At 52.9% G+C, this 20,251-nt stretch overlaps 1 protein-coding gene across 1 annotated transcript; it reads left to right on the top strand.

Annotated features, from left to right (window-relative positions):
* The first annotated feature begins 706 nt into the window (after window positions 1–706).
* LOC119250316 (chymotrypsinogen B-like) lies at window positions 707–15,801 on the top strand. The gene is made up of 7 exons (XM_037518067.2): window positions 707–818; window positions 13,402–13,505; window positions 13,626–13,705; window positions 13,791–13,869; window positions 14,068–14,248; window positions 15,045–15,178; window positions 15,584–15,801. Exons 1-7 carry the CDS (start codon window positions 707–709, stop codon window positions 15,743–15,745), a joined length of 852 nt encoding a protein of 283 aa, XP_037373964.1. The 3' UTR covers window positions 15,746–15,801.
* Window positions 15,802–20,251: the final 4,450 nt, after the last annotated feature.

Raw genomic sequence — 20,251 nt, 5'->3', positions numbered from 1 at the left:
CCTGGTGTCCGTCCATCACTGTCCATTTGTGCCTGACCCCGTGCCCCTCACTCTTCCTCTGGCCCCGAAGCCTCACTTCTGCAGTCAGCTTTCAGGGGTTTGCTGTGGTTGACCTCAAATCTCTGTGTCCAGTGGCCTCTGTACAACGTGTGGTTTCTAGGAGCTCTGAGGGCCCAGGGTCCCCATGGGCTGGGTGTGTGTGCAGCATCCGCAGTCCTGGGAGCCGCGTTGCAGCACAGGGGAGAGGCCAGTGGCACCAGGGCCTGAGCTCAGGAGTGTGAGGGGTAGCCAGACCTGCAGCTCCTCACTGTCCTCCCCCTGCACCTGCTCAGCCCGGGGTACCCCATCCAGAGTCCCAAGGAAGGGTGAGGGGCCAGGTGGGTCTCCCTGTCCTCCTGGGCAACAGCAAAGAGTTTCTGCACTTTCCTGTTACCCAGGTCACCTGTCCTGGGAGGGCAAGGCAGCCTCTACTGTCCCAAAGCATAGGAGCTGAGGAGAAACCTGTACAATTCCATAGCCCATTAGGAACCCATTAAGGAGCGATGAAGATGAAGCTCAGAGTTGTTTTTGCAAACCTTCTAGGTGATTCCTGTGGGTGATCACATTGAAAGTCCCTGAGCTAGAGTCAGAACTCCTTGCCTGCTTGAGGGTGAGGAGGCCAGGCCTGCCCCAGGGTGTAGGGACCCCTGAGGGCCACTAAAGGGAGATGTGTCCTCTCAACCGTGGCCACCAGGGGACAGTTGTTATCCCTGGACAGTTACCCAAGGCCAAGGAGCCAGCCCAGGAGCCTCTGAGTCAGCTCTGGAAAGAGCTGTCAGGTAGGACAAGGGGCCCTGCCATGGAACATGCTGGAATGCACGGTAGTGCTAGTTTAGGACTTAGGTCATCGCTGGGAATTTACCTATTTGCTGTCAGTCCTACATTCTTGGCCCTGTGCAAAACATTTGAGGTGTTTTTTGTGTAACTATTTCGTAGTTCTCTTCATGACTTTTTGCTCCTATCTTTAATAACTCATCTTCTCCTGCTGGTCTCTCTTGTTGTCTTTCTTGCTTTTTAACGGTGAAATCATGGCACTGATTTTAAGCCTTTTCATTGAAACATTGTTTTTGTTGTTTTCCTTCTTGAATAAACGTCTTCCCCAATATTTTGACGGGGGTGTTTTCATAGCTTCACTTCAGCCTGTTTTCTCATTTTCCCTTTATCCATCATTTATTTAGATGAATAAATGATGTTTAACTGATGAATATTTCATGTTTGCTGTTTTCTTGTGTTGTGTGTGTCTTTTGGGGTTCTCATCTGGACTTCCCAGGAGCCCCCAGAGACAGCCTTAGGGTAAGTGAATGGTCGGGCTTTTCTGCTGTTGGCCTCTGTGGCTGCCCCCTGCGGCCCTGAATGCAGAGGCGCTTGGGAGCGGGGCCATGGGCGCAGGTGAGGTTGCTTTTGTATGAAGAACACAGGAGATGGGCAGGAGGGGGCATGAGGGGGTCAAGGGAGGCAGATGGAGGCTCTTGTCTGCCCTTTGCTTACCGCAGGCAGCTCTTTCAAAACCCCTTTTGTGCAACTTTCCTGCCCGCCTGTGACTGTGCAGGGGCCTCTCTTTTCTTCTTTCCTGTTCACCCTGTCATTTGGAAATGTTTAAAAACAAACCCATTTTTCTTTCAATCTGAGGTTTTACTTTTAGCATGTAAGGAGCCAGAACTCAGAAACGCCAGAGTTCCTCACATCCACAATAAGACTCAAGAAAATCTTTGCGCTTATGGGTGCAGTTTATAGATGAGGATTTGCAAAAGCCAAGCCATCATCTCATGTGATTTTAAGTATGTTTCTGTACTTATACATTTAAAACTCCCTTGGCCGGGCAAGATTTCTCTACAGTTTTTCATTATTTTTTCATGAATTACATTTATTTTCTTAATAAAGTTTGATGAGATCTTTGAATTTTTCTAACTTCAGAAGTTGTGCAATTGAATCAAAATTTCCCCAAGTAGCCACACTCACAGCAAACCCCAAATCCAGGAGGGGCCAGGCACCAGGATGATGCCCGGAGTAGCCGGGCCCCACACTCCTGAACGTGGGGCTGTGGGGGCAGTGGGGTGACAGGTATTGGAAGTGGAATGAGGAGGGGGTGAGACACTTGAAGGGGAGACTTGGGGGAGACGGTGGAGGGAGACGCAGAAGCGAGACCCCAGAGCGGTTCTGCTGAGACTCCCACAGGCAGCACCATCCGCACCCCATGGAGGGGTGGGTGGTGATTTGGGACTTGGGGTCTCTGCTTCTGCCCTTTATTTGCACATGGGAGGATGTGTCATTTTTGGAGTGTTAGGGAAACACGATTTTTGGAAATCGTTGTCTCTAGTGACACCGATTCTCTAGAAATCTTTCACGTGAAGGGACTTCTTGCTTTGCCTTTGGTTGGGCAGAGGCATGGCCCTATTTAGAGCAGACCCTTAACAGTTGGGGTTCCTGGGTACCCTCAGTCCTGCGCTAATTGCTAATTAAGGTGTTTTCAATATTAGGGAACCACTTCCAGGAACAGCCCCATTCCTAAGGGAGCTGATCCTGGTGTTTCGCTTGCCTCAGGCGGTTTCCATGAACAGAGGGAGAAGCACCATGAAGTCATGGGTGCTCGGAACACATGATGTTGACTCCTGGGTGCTGAGCTCTGGTGCATCGAAATGCCTGTGTGAGGTTCCCTGTAGATGAAACATTGACGTGCACCTGCTACCCACTGTGGTAGACCCAGGGCCTCCGGGGCCCACAGCTGGGTGCTTCCCCCAGGGGTTGCTGAGGCTGATGGGTGACAGCCAGGCAGTTGCCCTTTTCCCTGGTGCTGGGTGATCTGTGCTGAGCCAGTGCAGGACAGGTTTGACCTTGGCGGGGGGTAGGGGGGGGTAGTGAGGGGGGCGGAAGGCCTAGAGGGCTTGGGTGGGACTAGGGCTCCCAGGGCATGTAAAAGGGGCCTCAGAGCAGGCAGCCCCACCCTCCCTGACTGCAGCACCATGGCCTTGCTCTGGCTTCTCTCCTGCTTCATCCTTGTTGCGTCCTCCCCTGGTGAGTATTAGGGTCTGGACTGGGAGGAGACAGTAAGGAGGACTCTGAGCCCCCAGTGGCCCCACATCAATTTCTCCCCAGAGTTTAGATTGGGTCTTTTGGGGTGAGCCCTGTAGTTCAGCCAAGAGGTGATTTGAGCCTCTCTCCTGCCCACCTGGCCTCAGTGCAGAGAGTGACCCTAACTTTGCAGGAGGAGATCGGCCCTTCTGGGCTTTCTGAGCCCACACGGTGGAGCCAGGGGTCGGGCAGAACCTTGTGGGCCTCAGAGGATGGAGCCCAGGAAGTGGCTCAGGTTTGGCCCAGAGGGTCAGTAAGGGGGTGGCCACTACACATCCTAAGCCCTCCTCTCTGGATTCTATTTAGTGCTGGGCTGCTGGGCCCTCAGTAAATAGTTGGTTACAAAACAAACAGAATTAGCACCATGTCCTGTATCTGTGCTCGGGAGTTTGAAATGTTACCTTTGCCATTTTTGCTTTGGGGATTCTCTGACACCCACACTGGGCTCAGCAGCTCCCTGCTCCCCCCGCTTACCTGGGAAGGGGCCTCTGCTGAACCCCTGCCTGTCACTTCTGTGCAGCTTCACACACTCACTCCCTGTGTATAACCCACAACCAGGGCTCAGTGGGGGAAGCTCCTCCCTGTATTTCCTGCCCGTCCCTGTCACACCTGCTGGCCCCGCTCCTGTAAGATTTCAGCTCCTCCAGCACAGGGGACCCAGCCCCCCACTCCATTGCTATGAAGCCTCTGCAGGGTGAGGCCCTCACAGGTCCTGCTAGTGGTTTTTCTGTTCTGATAAGAAAAGATGAGGAGACGACATGTTTGGAGACACCAGCCTGAGGGAGTGGCCGGGCCATGTCCCTGTCCCCAGAGGCAGGGGCAGGAGCTGCCTGGACAAGGCCTGGGGCACCCTGGGGACAGCCTGGCTGGTGGGAGGGGCTGGGCATGCCCCCCTTTCTTCCTGTGGCCAAGTTCTCACACCCCTGGGAGCTGCTGAGGATCCTGACACAGGAAACGTGTCCTGCATCTGTCAGGGACCCTGAGTGTCCTCCTTGTTCTGGACAATCTCGTCTTCTGTTTTCTCTTTCCTCGACATAGCTTTCATGGTTGGGAGTGAAATCCTTCTTTTTAAATAATTAATGATGTCAGAGACGAAGGGTTTAGAATGTCTGGTAGCGTCTAGCCCTGGAAATGAGTTCATGTGACTTCCCTAAGCAAGTGTCCGAGGGCCCATGACTGGAGTTCTCTGTCTTCATTTCTCCACCTCTGGCCCACGCTGTCTCCTGGGGAGCATTGACTATGAGTGTTTAATCCTCATTTATTGAGGAAAATAAGCATGAGAGAGTCAGAGGGGGCTGAGTTCTCCAGGAAGAAAGTGGGGACAGGACCCTGATTCCTCAGCCTGTTTCTGCTCCTCTGGGCAGGGTGACCCAGATGGAGCTGCCTGGCCCTCTGCATGCCTGGGAGGGTGTGTGTGTTCCAGTCGGATGCAGGGGTGCCAGGAGGGGGGAGTGTGGGCGTGGTGCTTTGCTGGCAACTCAGTTTCAGGAGACTGATTAGACAAACATCTCACCCTCCTGCTGTCACCCCCAGGCTTTGGAGCCCCTGCCAGCAAACCGGAGCTGAGCATTGTACCCAGGATCATGAATGGGACAGACACTCCTCCTGTCTACTCACCATGGCTTGTGGCTGTGATGGTGAGGGGAGTCTGCCCCTGAGTGGGACATTCCTGCCCCTGAGGTGGTGGGGCTCTTCTCCATGGGTGTGACTGTTGTCAGGTCACCTTTACTGACCTTCTCTCCACAGACTGCCACTAAGATCCAGCACTGTTGGGGCGTCCTGGTCAACAAGAACTGGGTGATCACCACTGCCCACTGCTATGTCCCGTGAGGCCCAGGATGGTAGTCGGGACAAGGGAGGGGGAGTGGTCTCCTTAATTTTTACCAGACTGCTTCCTCTAGGACATCTGACTTGGTTGTGACTGGGCTGTATCACCCACGCTCGCGTAAGAAAGACATCCAGATTCTGAGGATTGCCCAGGTACGCCAGACCCCGCTGGGCATGCCCGGAAGCCTCTGTAGAGGCTTTGGGGGCGGCATCAGAGGAGGAGACCCTTCAGCTATAGAGACTGGATCTCCAAATTGGCCTGATATAGATCCCCTGAAGAGGCCACACCGATTTCATTTGTCTCATCTCCTGCTGGTTCTCTCTCAGGTTTTTCTACACCCCCAACTGAATCAGAGTGCTACTGGCAATCACGTCACTCTGCTGAAGCTGGCAAGCCCTGCCCGCTTTACCAAGACAGTATCCCCAGCATCGCTGCCCACAGCTTCCGACCACTTCCGTCCTGGGCACCTGTGTCTCACCATGGGCTTGGGGCTCCCCCACCCTAGTGGTGAGTGACTCGACTTTGCGCTCAGGACATGGGTCTAGTGTTGGACAACTGAAGGGTGGGAACAACCCATAGGGCTCAGCTTTGGCTTTGTCCAAATTTGAGCAGGGCCATGAATGTGCACCCTCTTAATGAAAACCTAGTAGTTACTGCAGACACACCTGTGCGCTGGTCCTGATGCCCTCCATGCCTAAGTTTTTTGCTTTAGCTTCCTACTAAATTTCCCTGGGGGTCAGGTCCAGGAAACACTGAGCCTCTGAGTCTCCAAGCTGGTGTCCTCTCCCCGAGGCTGGACCGACTCAGCATCCTGAGTCCTTCTGCCCGGGCCAGGGCTACCTGGCTGGTCCTTCCCCAGAACAGCAATCCCAGTAAGACATTGCAGGGGAGGGAAACCTCCATCACCACACGAGTGTTGTCTCCAGTCAGGGGGATGTCAGTCCCCTTCCCTGGGGAGGAAGACTCTGCCCCCGTGTCCCCCACCTGGGCTAGTAGGACTCAGGCCACACCAGGCTGGGCAGGCAGGGCTTGTTTCATCAACTGTGCTGGAAAAAAAGTGAGCCCAGCCTGGAGTAAAATCACAGGGACCACGGCCCTTTGAGGTTCCAGATCTCATGGGGTAGAGTCTCTTGTCCTATACCCTGATGCTTGTATAGGAAGGTGGGGACCAAGGAAGGCTATATTGTGGCCCTGTGCCCACAGTTTGGGCTGGGAGATATGAGGACCTGATTGTCCTTGTCTCCTCTCTCTGTACAGCCAGCAATCACCCTGGGGCGCTGCAGCAGGCTCTGGTGTCCATCCTGACCAACACTACGTGCAGGAAGCACTGGGGCAGGATAAACACTGATGCCAATATCTGTGCAGGGGACTCCTATGCCTCCTGCTGGGAAGTACGTGTTGCTCTAAACCAGCTCCTCACTGCTGTCCCCTGTCAGGCGACAGGAACACTCCTTGGCCCAGATCCCACTACCCCGTGGCTTGATTCCTGCCCTGGCAGCCAGCACCAGCACTCACAGAGGCCAGCAGAGGACTTGCTCCTCCAGGCATGGGGTGCTCCATGTGGAGTTACTCTCACGGCCTCATCCTGGGCTACACCTCTCCAGCTGATCTAAACCCACAGTCCAGCTCCCCTGTCCACACCCCAGCAGGAGGCAGAGCTGGGCTGCCATTGGAAGTGGCCCTTACCAGCAGGAATACAGAGACCACTGGCCCCAGGGCTGGGTCAGGTCGGGTATCCAGAGTTCTCTCACACGTGTCTGTACTGCAACCTGTCTTTTTCCCTCCCATAGGTCCATTCTGGAGCCCCTTTGGTCTGCAGAAAGAAAAGAGTGTGGAAGTTGGCGGGGGTCATGTCATTTATGAATGAAACCTGCCCCACCCTTAAACCTCTGGTGTTCACCAGGGTCACTAAAAAAATTCCGTGGATTCGGGAAACCATGGCCACAAGTGATCCCTGATCCTCCTGTTTGTCCACTTTACCTTGAATTAAATCCCCTGCACAGAAGCCCTGATGTGATTGTGACCTGGGGGCGGTGGCTGCAGTGTCCCTGGCACCCACCAGGGGGCGGCGTGACCCTCCCTTTCCAGGCTGCAGAGCCCCAGCAGCCCCTGTTTCTCAGGGAGCTGAGGCCTTTGGGTCTGGGCCTCCCTGCTCAGGAGGCCGCTGGGGTAGAGTCCAGGACCACCTGCTGCAGCCTCATTTCTCAGCCTGGTTTCTGCTCCTTTGGCAGCTGGGTTGGCCCAAGGAGCTTTGTGGAAGGCAGGAGTGCTCCAGGCCAGGCCATGCAGTCCTCTCCCAGCAGGGTGGGCCCTGGGACCAAGAGGGCACCCAGGCAGGCTTGTCCCTCCCCACATGCTCCAGCACCTTTCTCTGCCTTGAGCGCCCAGCACCCCCCACCCCAGACCACACATGCAGTCCCCACCCTTCCTGCTTCTGCCCAGGTCCTGCTCACTCACTGAACTGAGCAGCCAGGAAGCTTCCTTTCTGGGTAACTGGCAGACACCCTGTTCTCTCAGGTCCCTCTGTGCCCATTATTTTCCTTCGAGTTGGCAGCTGAAGCTGAGACTTGGTCCAACTCATGTCAGTCCCACAGCCAGGCTGCAGGGGCTGGGCTTCTGCACGGAGGGGTCAGGGCTGCTTTCTTTTCCTGTGACATCACAGACTTGGATGCCTGAGGGCTGGACCATCTTCTTGTTGGGTTTGTACATGTGGTAACTCACTCAATGACTCCCTCCCTTTTATTACTAATAACTTGTAACAATTATTTTTCTTTTGTTGCTTGTGCTTTTGTGTCATAGTGAACTCTGACCAGAATCGCTTTCAGTGTGGAGATCACATGGGTTGTGCTGACATCGTCACCATGTTACGTCCCTGCCTGTGAGGGTGGAAGTTTTCCTTCTTTGCTTTTGTTTTTTCGAGAAATCATTTCCACTGATGTAACATTAGTCAGCTACACTATAGGTTTTAGGGCTGTAGGGTCAGCCCTGCTGAGATGATGTCACCACATCAGTGCACCCTCAGAGCCCCGGTGAACGTCCATCACCGTCCATTTGTTCCTGACCCTGTGCCCCTCACTCTTCCCCTGGGCCCCGGAGCCTCGCTTCTGCAGTCAGCTTTCAGGGGTTTGCCTTGGTTGGTCTGAAATCTCTGTGTCCAGTGGCCTCTGTACAATATGTGGTTTCTGGGGGAGCCCCGAGGACCCAGGGTTCCCAAGGTCTGGACTGTGTGGGCAGCATCCGCAGTCCTGGGAGCCGAGTCCTGCAGCACAGGGGAGAGGCCAGTGGCACCAGGGCCTGAGCTCAGGACTGTGAGGAGGAGCCAGACATGCAGCCCCTCACTGTCCTCCCCCTGCACCCGCTCAGGCCAGGAGGCCGGCTCTACTGCTCCAAAACACAATTCTACACCCCATTAGGAACCCTTTAAGAAACTGTGAAGATGAGGCACAGGGCAGGTTTCATAAACTACCTGTGCTTGACTTGGAAACCATATTCTTTGTCTTTTCATATCTACTCTTTACTGCACACTGATTGTACTAAGCTCTTTTTCATGAACAGTCTGTGCACTAGAGTATGTTTTGCCTTGATGCGGTGGATGGCAGAACCTATTTAGAGTGGGCAGGCTGGGGGTTCTGGAGTGCCCCTCTCCCCACCCTGGTCACTGGGAGGTGGGCGAGCTGGAAACACCTTGGGGCAGGTCTAGGTCAGGCTGCTTCTCTGGCACCTGCTGCTCATGGAACAGATGCTGAGAGTCTCCGAGTCATCAGGGCTAAGCTGGCACCTCAGGCCCTGTTTGAACTTCAAGGCATCTGGGATTCTGAGCACCTGTACAACCCAGCCTCGGGGCATGTTAGGAATGCATTTCTGTGTCCTGGCCCTGAGTCCTGAGGGCAACGACGACATACAGGGAGCACAGTGCCTGGAATGAGGGTGCTGGGAGGAGGCTCTTCCTCCCCTGCCCTGCAGGTGCACAGGCTGGAAATAAACTGACCAAGAGAGGTGAACGCGGGAAAAGACAAGCTAATCTGTGCACAGGGGCCTGGTCTGGAACCCACTTCTGGCCCCTGCACTGAAGTGCAGGTCTCTAGAAAGAGACACTCAGGAGGGAAAAGCAGAATTGGAAACTTGCAATTTTCTGGAACAGGGTGGTGCAGGGCTCGTGTGCACATGCCCGGGGCGGCCCTTGCAGGCCTGCCCGGTGAGGAGGCTGAAGACTGTTCATCCCAGACCCTGGGACCTCCTGCTCTGAGGAAGGTGAAATGAGGCAAAACACTGTCTACCCAATTCTGTCTCTTACTGACCCTCCCCTGGGCTCTCCCCCTGCTCCCTGCTGGCAGCTCCCAGCTCCCTCCCTGTGACCTTAATCTCTCCTTGGCCTTGAATAGGAAGTGGTTCCCATCCTGAGAGTTTCCCTCTTCCTGTATCCTGGTTCCTGAGGGTCAGTCATTGGAGGTTTGTGGGGGTCTTGGGGCTCTTGCCTAGGAAATACAGTATGCTATGGTTGTCATTTCAGGGTGGTTTTTTTTTTTTTTTTTTTTTTGGTAATTAATGCGTGCTGTCTGATGCTGGATAGCAGCGACTTGCTCTTCTCCTCCGAAATCTGTGGCACCCTCTCCCTCTGCCCAGGGTCTCAGGGTGTCCATGTCTCGAACTAATCAGACCAGTGACCCCACCCAGAAAGCCTGACCCCGAGCCCCACAGCGAGCGCCCAGAGGAGTGCGTCGCTCACAGGCACCATGGAGACGCAGTTGGCACCCCTGGTCCAGTTGTGAGGAAGTTCCCAGGAACAGGCAGTGCAGGAACAGGAGGGTGCAGGCAGGGCATCCTCACCCCAGCTCAGGGGAGCCCCCAGGCGATTTTTTTGGGGAATCACTGTCTCTAGTGACACCGGTTCTCTAGAAATCTTTCACGTGAAGGGACTTCTTGCTTTGCCTTTGTTTGGGTAGATGCATGGCCCTATTTAGAGCAGACCCTTAACAGTTGGGGTTCAAGGGTACCCTCAGTCCTGTGTTAATTGCTAATTGAGGTGTTTTCAGTATTAGGGAACCACTTCTAGGAACAGCCCTGTCTAGAAGAAACGGACAGTTTTGGCTCCAAACTTCGTTCCTCTTCACCTAAGCACCTCAGCCTGGAGCTGAAGTCTCTGTGAGAGCAGAGGGTAACCTGTCCCACCCAGGCCACCTGACAATTATCTAATAAACTAAGGCCCTTCAGCCATGACAGGTAGTCTGGCCCTGGAGGGTCTCCCCCTGGCCAGGTCTGGTTGCTGATTGCCCAAGGGCCTGCTGGTACCTGGTGCCCTTCCTGGCCTGATGTAGGAGGTCAGGGTTTCTGGGCCCTTCATGTGATTCCCGCTGTTAACTGCAAATGAGGTCTCCATGGTCATTAGACTAAGAGTTTGTTGATCTAATCCAACTCAAATATTGGGAGAGCGTTTCCCTGGTGGCCACATGTCTCTCAAATCAATTGTGTTAGTTTTGCACTAGGACCGTTGTTTTACATAAAAGTGACTCAATTCCTGATGCAGCAAAACACCTGCAGGTGGTTCTCTATGCCACACAGAGACTGGACCACAGACCATATAACAAAGTCTGCTGATCATCAATTTACAGGTTAGCAGTAAACAGAGTATTCTAATGGGTAATGAACAAAAAAACAACAAAAAATCAAAGTTTTCTAGTAATGTTTGAAAAGGTTCCATGTTGGTGGGTCAGGAAAAACGAGATTTAAACAATTGACCACCACTTTGCAAAGATGAAATTGACCAAACAAAACGAAACAAACAAAACAAAACAAAAAGGCTGGGTTCTGGTCCTCACAGATGAGGGCAAGTGTAGCTTCTAGTTGGCATATGTAAAAATGGTTAAATGAAAAAAGCAACACCTAGAGGCCAGGTGGAAAGGTGCCTGAATGCTGCAGCATATACAAATAAGAAAATGAAGGATTAAAAAAAGAAAGAAAATACTCAATACTTGTGTTCAGTCATTTTGGCTGCAAGAATTCACTGGAAAGTCATCAGCAGTTGGTACTGAACAGGCTGAGGTCCTGTGGTCCCACCTAGGCAGGGGCATTCCAGGCTCCCCTCCTCCTGGCCTTTCTGTGCTCGCCTCAGAGTTGCTGACATCAGCCCTGATCTGTCTGTGTTCTCAGTGGGCCATTTATGATGAGTTTTCAAGACCCATTTGAAAATAAAGTTTATATAATGACAGGTCAATTCAAATGGTGTCTAGTAAAAGGTAATTTGGTCAAGCCAGGAAGATACTCTCTTGCCCTCATGTGCTCCAGGGCTGTGTGTCTGGGCTGGGCTGAGGCCCATTCCTGAGGGAGCTGAGCCTCATGTATTTGCTTTGCCTCAGGGAGTTTCCCTGAGTGGATAGAGTGCAGCCTGAAGTCCTGAGCTCTGGGGTCTGTGTTGAAATTCAGCTCCTGGGCGCCGAGCTCTGGGTGCCCCAGAACACCTGGGTAAGGCTCCCTATAGATGAGTCCTTGCTGAGCACCTGTTGCCCCTATGATGGACCCGGGGCCTCTGGGGCCCACAGCTGGGTGCTTCCCCCAGGGGTTGCCGAGGCTGGTGGGTTACAGTGAGCCAGGCAGTTGCCCTTTTCCCTGGTGCTGGGTGACCGGGCCTGAGCCAGTCCAGGACAAGTTTGAGCATGGAGAGGGGGGCCCTCAGGTGAGGGACAGCCCAGAGGGCCTCTGCGTCGTGACTTAGGGCCTCCAGGAGTTATTAAAGGGACCTACAAGCAGGCAGCCCCACACTCCCTGACCGCAGCACCATGGTCTTGCTCTGGCTTCTCTCCTGCTTCACCTTCATCGGGGCCTCCTTAGGTGAGTGTTAGTATCTGACGGATTCACCAGGCATGGAAGGAGAAGGGGGGAGGATCCTGGGCCCCCAGTGATCTATATTAGGCCCCTCTGGAGGACTGAGGGGTTCTGTTGGGTGGGGCCTGGGACTTTGGGCACCTCTCCTGCCCACTTGCTTCACTCCAGACAGTAACCTGACTTTGCAGGAGGAGAATGGCCCTTCTTGGCTTTCTGAGCCCTCACAGCTATTCCAGGTGTGGAGCAGAACCTTCTGGGCCTCAGAGGGAGGAGCCTAGGAAATGGTTCATATGTGGCAGAGGGTCATTTATGGGTTAGACACATGAAAACCTTTACCCAGGGCTTCCTCCCGTGGATTTTATTTTGTATCATCACTGCTAATAGTTGGATTTACATAGACAAAGAAAAATATTACCATATCATGTGCTCAGTCTAGCAACAGTTCCCTTTACCAGACTTGACCTAGGAATTCTCAGACACCCACACTGGGCTCAGCAGCTCCCTGCTCCCCCCCTCGCCTGGGAAGGGGCTTCTGCTGAGCCCCTGCCTGTCACTTCTGTGCAGCTTCACACACTCACTACCTGTTTATAACCAGAACCAGGGTCAGTGGGGGAAGCTCCTCCCTGTATTTCCTGCCCATCCCTGTCACACCTGCTGGCCCCACGCCTGAGAGATTTCAGGCTCCTCCAGCACAGGGGACCCGGACCCCAACTCCGTTACTATGAGGCCTCTGGAGGGTGAGCCCCTCACAGTTACTGCTAGTGGTTTTATGGTCATTACAACAAATAGGAGGAGATAACATGTTTGGAGACACCAGCCTGAGGGAGTAACGGGGGCCATGTCCCTGTCCCCAAAGGCAGGGGCAAGTGCTGCCTGGAGCAAGGCCTGGGGCACCCTGGGACAGCCTGGCTGGTGGGAGGGGCTGGGCCTGCTCCCTTTTCTTCCTGTGGCCAAGTTCTCACACCCCTGGGAGCTGCTGAGGATCCTGTGTCCTGACCCAGCAAACATGTCTGCACGTATCAAGGGCCCTGAGTGTCCTCCTTGTTCTGGACAATCTCGTCCTCTGTTTTTTCCTTCCTTGATGTGTCTTTCCATGGTGGGTGTTAAAGTCCTATCTTTTTAAATAATTAAGAAACTTCAATATTATGCAATGATGCGTTCCTGAAATTCCAGGCAGAGAATCCAGCGGTGTAAATGGGTACAGTCACATCCCACCAGGAAACTGTCAGAAGGGAATTTCCAGTGACCTGTGGTTCTCTGTTTCAGTTGCATACCCCATAAACGCAACATCATTTTTATAAGTTTGAATGTGAGGGCAACAATGATTGTTCCCCATTTTGTGGGGAAATGAGTCTGGGAGAGTCAGAGGGAGCTGAGGTCTCCAGCAGAGAAGCAAGGGTACAAGTACCCTGATTCCTCAGCCTGTTTCTGCACCTCTGGGCTGGGAGACCCGGATGGAGCTGCCTGTCCCTCTGCATCCCTGGGAGGGTGACTGGGCCAGCAGGCAGGGGTGTGTGTCCTCCAGTCTGGATGCAGGGGTGCCAGGAGGGGAGAGTGTGGACATAGCACTGTGCTGGCTGAAGGTGCAACCAGGGTTCTGCAGACTGACTAGACCTCACCCTCTCACCCTCCTGCTGTGTCCCCAGGCTCTGGGGCCCCTGCCAGTGAACTGGAGCTGATCATTAAACCCAGGATCATCAATGGGGAGGACGCTGCACCTGGTTCCTGGCCCTGGCATGTGTCTCTGGAGGTGAGGGGAGTCTGCACCTGATTTGGGTCACACTGGGTTACAAGCCTCACAGTGAGGTGGCTGCTACCCAGATAGTTGTTTCTGGTGTCCTGCCAGGGTTGACAGTCTCTTCTTCCACAGACTCCCCCTGGAATCCTTTTCTGTGGGGGCTCACTCATCAGCGAGAAATGGGTGATCACCGCCGCCCACTGCAATGTCACGTGAGGCCCAGGATGTTCCTAGGGACAAGGGAGGGAACATGGGGGGTGGTCTCCTCCTCAACCCTTACCCGCCTGCTCCCCCTAGGACATCTGACTGGGTTGTTGTTGGCCAGTCTGATCTAAACTCACCTGGAAACAATCACCAGATCCTGAAGATTGCGCAGGTATTTCAGACCCAGAAAAACTAACCCTGGAGGCAGGTGAGAATGAAGAGGCTGGAGGAGAGAAAATGGCCCTTAGATACGGAGACAGGAGTAGCAGATGGGCCTCAGTGCTTCTCCTGCCTACCCCCATCATTGGTACCTGAATGGGCCACCCAGAATTCATTTATCTCATCTCTTCCTCCTGGTCCTCACCCACAGATTTTTAATCACCCCAAGTTCAACTTGTACACCGTCTACAATGACATCGCCCTGCTGAAGCTGGAGAGAGCTGCTCGCTTCCACCAGATGGTGTCCCCGGTTCTCCTGCCCAGTGCTGATGACCGGTTCCTTCCTGGGACCCTGTGCACTATTATGGGCTGGGGGGACACCAAGCCCAATTGTGAGTGACCATGGCCTTGCCACTCAGGAGTTGAGTCTGGTGTCGGGCTGTTAGAACACAAGAAGTTTGTATGACTCTGCTTAGTGGTTTTGTCATCAATGCGTCAGCTTCTTGACTACTCCCTCTTAATGAAAACCTAGCAAACGTGCATGGACTCAAGGTCCATGATCCCTTGGGCTGTGAGTTTCTGAAGACACAGCTGTGTCCTAGCTTGTAGGCCCTTCCTGGTACCCTCCTTCCTGGCATAAGTGGGCTTGCAGCTGCCAGAATTGCCTGGGGGTCGGGCAGCCAAAGCAGTTCTGGGCCCTCGGAGTCCAGCCCGGTGCCCCTCCCCGGAGCTGGCTCTGCCTGATGTCCTGAGTTCTCCTGCCCAGGGCCAAGGCTACCTGGCTCGTCCTTCCATCGGACAGCAGCCGCCAGGAAGGGACAGCAGAGGTGGAGAGCCTTATAAATCCCAGAGTGGGGTGTCTGGTCAGAAGGATTTCAGCCCCTTCTCTGGAGAGGAAGATGCTGACTCTGTGTCCGCTCCTCCTGGGCTGGCAGGGCCCAGGACACACCCGACTGGGCAGGCAAAGCCACACCAGGCTGTGCTTGGGGCAAAGCCAGAACATCCTGGAATGGAATCAGGACTTTGAGGTTTCTGTGGTCTGTATGGTGCAGGGGTCTGGTCTTGGGCTCTGCTCCTATATTCAGGAGAGGGGGAGACCTGGGATGGTTGCCCTGGGGATTTGGCCTCATCTACCTGAATGGGCTAGGAGGATGAGCGCCTAGACCTACCTTGGGCCTCTGTCTACAGGCAACAAGAAACCTGCCAAGCTGCAGCAAGCCTCCATGCCGCTCCTGTCCATGGCCACGTGTAGGAGGTACTGGCCCGGAATCATCAAGAATTCTCTGATCTGCGCTGGGCTCCAAGGTTCCTGCTTCCACCAAGTATGTGTTGCTCAAATCTCACTGATTGTTCCCCAGTCAGGCTGGAAGAATACTCCTTGCCCCAGATCTCGTTACCCCTTTTCCTTGCTTTGTGTCCTGGGAACCAGGACCAGCACTTACACGCCCAGCAGAGGACTTGCTCCACCAGCCATGGGGGTGCTGTCTGCGGGGAGTTACTCTCACAACCACCTCCTGGGCTAGATATTTACATCTTTTTTTACAGACTATTACTCCAGCTCCACCTCCCCCGACTCCATAGCCAGAGGCAGAGCTGGGCTGCCATTAGATGGTGTTTCTGCTGCCGGAGTACAGGGTTCACCTGGTCCACATGACAGGGTCAGGCTGGGGCCACCAGGGTTCGGCTACTGCTGTCAGTCTTACGGACACGGCCCTCTCCTCCCACAGGGCGACTCTGGCGGATCCCTGGCCTGCAAGAAGAGTGGAGTCTGGACCCTGGTGGGCGTCATGGCCTTCGTTAGTAAAACCTACCCCATCGGAAAACCTGTAGTGGCCACCCGTGTCAGTACATTCGTGCCCTGGATTGAGGAGATCCTGGCTCACAACTGAGCCCTTCACTTCTCATTCTGGTGCCCCTTATCCCAAATAAAAACCTCTGTACAGAAGCCCTGACTGCTCCTGTGTCTGTGGCCTGGGGGAGGTGGCTGCAGTGTCCCTGTCACCCACCAGGGGGCGGCGTGACCCTCCCTTTCCAGGCTGCAGAGCCCCAGCAGCCCTGTTTCTCAGGGAGCTGAGGCCTTTGGGTCTGGTCCTCCCTGCTCAGGAGGCCCCTGGAGTAGAGTCCAGGACCACCTGCTGCAGCCTCATTTCTCAGCCTGGTCTGCTCCTTTGGCTGCTGGGTTGGCCCAAGGAGCTTTGTGGAAGGCAGGAGTGCTCCAGGCCAGGTCATGCTGTCCTCCATCCAGCAGGGTGGGCCATGGGACCAAGAGGGCACCCAGGCAGGCTTGTCCCTCTCCACATGCTCAGGCACCTTTCTCTGCCTCGAGCCCCCTGCTTACCCCACCACAGTCCATCCATGCAGATCCCACCCTCCCTGCCTTTACCCAGGTCCTGGAAAAACTCACTCTGAGTGGCTGGACAATCTTTTCTCTAGGGCATAAGGCTGTCATCCCTCCCTTTCAAGTCCTCCTGTGTCCATCGTTTATGTGTGATTTGGCAGCTGGATGTAGAGACTTGGTCATGCTCATGTCAGTCCCACAGCCAGGCTGCAGGGGGCTGGGCTCCTGCATGGAGGGGTCAGGGCTGCTTTCTCTCCCTGTGACATCACAGACCTTGATGCCTGAAGGCTGGACTGTCATTCTCATTGGGCTTGTAAATGTGATGACTCACTCAATGTCTCCTTCCCTTTTATTACCAGACAGCTCTTCACGGAGATGTGCCGCGCAGTGACCCTGGTGCAGTGTGGAGCATGCAGGGGGCATCTCACTTCTGTTCACACACTTTCTTATGGATTCTTAAAATAATGAGCCTGTTTCCTTTCATCCCTCAGGTGCGCTCTATCACATTTGATTCTGTATTTATAACCATTATAAACACATGGCTCAAAAGCATTTCTTTCAGTTCATGGTTGGTACTGAATGCCGTCTTGGGTAGCCTTAGTCAATAAAATGGAACAGAGTTCGAGGAGAAAACAGTAGTTTAATCTGCCAACAAATTGAGCGTCACACTCGTGTCTGAAAGACCAGCTCCTGTTTTCAGGCAGAGTTACAAGGGAGTGAGGAAGGGGACGGGAAATGAGCAGAGTCAGCATTTGTGACACAACTGTTTGCAGGTTTTGGGGGAGACTCAGGCCAGCAGCGTGCTGCTGCCATCACCTGGTGGTCAACAATCCAGTGCTGTTTTCTCAGGGCATTCTTTTCCTTGAAATTAAAAACAATGTTCTTAATCCTAGAGGGAAAATGAAGGAAATGCAGAAGTTTAAAACGGCAGAGACAAATGTTTCATTCCCCTAGCGTGGAAATTAATATTCCAAATGAAGCTGAAATCCCCCCGTGACCAGGGGCGCTGTCTAGTTGGCTCTGGGACAGTTGTGTGGCCACATGGGTTCTAAGCTTCCTTGCCCCAGACCCCAAATCAGCTGTTTCTCCAAACCCCTGATGTCTTGAATGGGAAGAGATGTGTCCCTCGAGCCCAGAGCCTTGAGGGGTGTGCGCTGTGTAGGGGTAGAGCAAGTGTGTTTAATGGTAAATAATTTTCACGATAAAGATCTCCTGAGTTCACAGTGATATTTCCACGTTTAGTCTAGATGAAGGGTGTTTTTCCTAACTGTCTATGGGGCGCGTGGACATATTTCCAATTCCACATCAAGACTCCTCATTACAAGGACACGGGGAATGATGGACTGAGAAGACACCAGTTATGTGTGGCTTTGCCCCTGATTGTGTGTGAGAGCTGAGGTTTATACTAACATTCTCATCATTAAAATTTTTATTGATCTCTTGATTTGAATACTGTTTCTTCTCATTTCCCTGACATGTCTGTCTCCCCTGCTCCCTCCTGCGTCTCGCTGGCTCAGGCCCTTGTGTGTCTGAGGTCAGACCCGTCCTCGTGTCCCTGTCTCTGTGGCCCATGGGAGCCTGAAGCTCCTCTCTGCATGTCTCAGGAAAGGTCATGGGGTCCTTTTTTCCCCCTTTATAATACTTTTTTTTTTTTAAAGATTTATTTATTTTTCTACAAGAGCTGGAGTTCAGACCAGAGGTGCAGGAGGGTGAGAGGAACAGTGGGGAACAGAATAGGCAGATCACAGAAATACACTGCTGAGGGGAGCAGCAGGTGCGACAGGAGAGGTCTGCCGCACCATGTGGGATTCTTGCCAGCCAGCAGGGATTGAACCGGCACTGCAGAGGCTGCAGACAGCTTCACAGTGCAGCACTCAACACACTGCGCCACCAGGGAGGCCCCAAATATAATACTTCTTTGATAATAAATATTTAAGATCTATATTCAAATATTATCATTCTCTTTTTGTTGTTGATTTTTCAAGTTCTTATACAGTCTGGATTTTAACCGTTATCAGAATAATTTGCAAATATTTTCTTCCTTTTGTTTTTTGCATGAGTCCCCCATTGCAATGCCTAGCGGTACTCAGACATGGTAAATGTTGATGTGTCCGTGTGACTTTTTGTTTTGTTGCTTTTACTATCAAGCTTTGATCAGAGCTGTTTTCGAGATGGAGATCACTCTGGGTTGTCCTGATAGCTTAACCATATTTAGTCTTCCTCTCCGTGGAAATGGAAGTCTTTCTATTCCTTTAGACCTTCTGTTGTTTTTTCTGGCAAAATTAATTGCAGTGAGAGAGCAATGGTTACCTACACTGCACATGTTTCAGAGGTATAGGGTCACCCCTCTTTAGATAAATCTCACCTTCCATGCCACCATCAAAGCCCCAGTAACCCTCTATCACCGTCCACTAGGTTCCTGCCTGCGTGGAGTTTCTATACCTCTCATGTCCTGGATGGAAGGGGGGGCTTCTATGGCCTCAAAGCACAGGAGCTGGGGAAAACCCAGCAGAATTCAAAAACCCTTTAAGAACCGATTAGGAGCAATGAAGATGAGGTCAGGGCTGTTTCCATTAACCTCAGGTGATTCCTGTGGGTGATCACGTTGAAAGTCCCTGAGCTGGAGTCAGAATTCCTTGCCTGCTTGAGGGTGAGGAGGCCAGGCCTCCCCCTGGGTGGAGGGACCCTGAGGGCCACTAAGGGAAAAGTGTCCTCTCAACTGTGGCCATCAGGGGGCAGTGCTATCCCTGGACAGCTACCCAAGGCCAAGGACCCTACCTGCCGAGGAGTCTCTGAGCCACCTCTGGAAAGAGCTGTCAGGTAGGACAAGGAACATGCTGGAAGGCAGGGGAGTGTTACCTTAGGTTTTAGGTGGGCAGGGGGTATTTACCTGCTGGCTGCCAACCCCACATTCCTGCCCCCTGTGTACACAAGATCTGGGATGATTTTGGAGTAAATATGTTACGGTTTTTACCCCATGGCTTTTTGCTCCTATCTTTAATAGGTCATCTGTCCTTGTTAGTCTCTCTTTGCTCTTTATCTCGCTTTTTAAGGCATGAACTTAGGCATGGACTTTAACGTTTTGCAATTATTGTTGCCTCTATATTCCTTCCCAAGTTGGCAGCTTCCCAGTTTTAGGGGTGGTATTTTCATGTGCTTCACTTCAACCTTTTTCTAATTTCACTTCTAATTTCCTCTTTATCCATAATTATTTGGAGAGTTTAATTTATGAATATATCATCTTTTTCTGTGTTCTTGCCCCATGTCTGTCTTAGCTGGGCTTTCATCTGCGCCTCCCATGAGTCTCCCACAGACACCCTGTAGGGTAAATGAAGATGGTCAGGCTTTTACACAATTGGCCTCTGTGGCTATCACCTGCAGTCTTGAATGCAGAGGCGCTTGGGAGCATGGGAGTGAGGCACACATGCCTGATGGTGGACACCTGGAGTATGGTGTGGGCCTGCCTAAGTGGGCAACCTGAGCATGCAGGCTGAGGCTATAAGGGCAGAGAAGGGAGGGCTATGATGGACTGGCTATGAGAGGACAAGCGACGTCTCAAGAGGAAGCCCAGAGGAAAAAGCACATAGAAATTCGCAGGGCACCAAGCTGCAGTCGGCCTGCTGGCCTGTTTCCCCTGCATACTGTTAATAAGCCTGTGGGGATGATGCCAAGGGCTCCAAGTTTCTCTTTTAAGTTGCCTGAACCAACGGTGACCCTACCTGGCCTGGGATGGTTGCAAAACACAGCCCCTTTCATAACCAGCTGCAGCTGTGATGGTTAAGAGAAGCAAATTTGGGAAGCTGGAGGTGGGGGTAGAATGATAAACAGCCTGGTTAAACTAGCTATAGGAAAGTAGAGTATCCTGAGGTGGGGACTGAGGCACAGACCAGGGGGGGACATGTGGGTTGAGGGCCATTGTAAAAGAATCACTGGTCCTTCCAAATTGACCTAGTCAAACCAAATACAGAAAAGTCCTTACGTGCAAAACCTAGAAATGATTAATTTAACAGCAGTTCACAATCTCACAAAGGGATGAGCCCCTTCCAAAGAAGACTAT

This window comes from Talpa occidentalis, unplaced genomic scaffold (assembly GCF_014898055.3).
Source record: "Talpa occidentalis isolate TD23 unplaced genomic scaffold, MPIMG_talOcc4v2.1 talOcc4.17, whole genome shotgun sequence".
NCBI lineage: Eukaryota > Metazoa > Chordata > Mammalia > Eulipotyphla > Talpidae > Talpa > Talpa occidentalis.
Note: the sequence above shows the minus strand (reverse complement) of the source record. Positions and strands in the feature narration are given on the sequence as shown.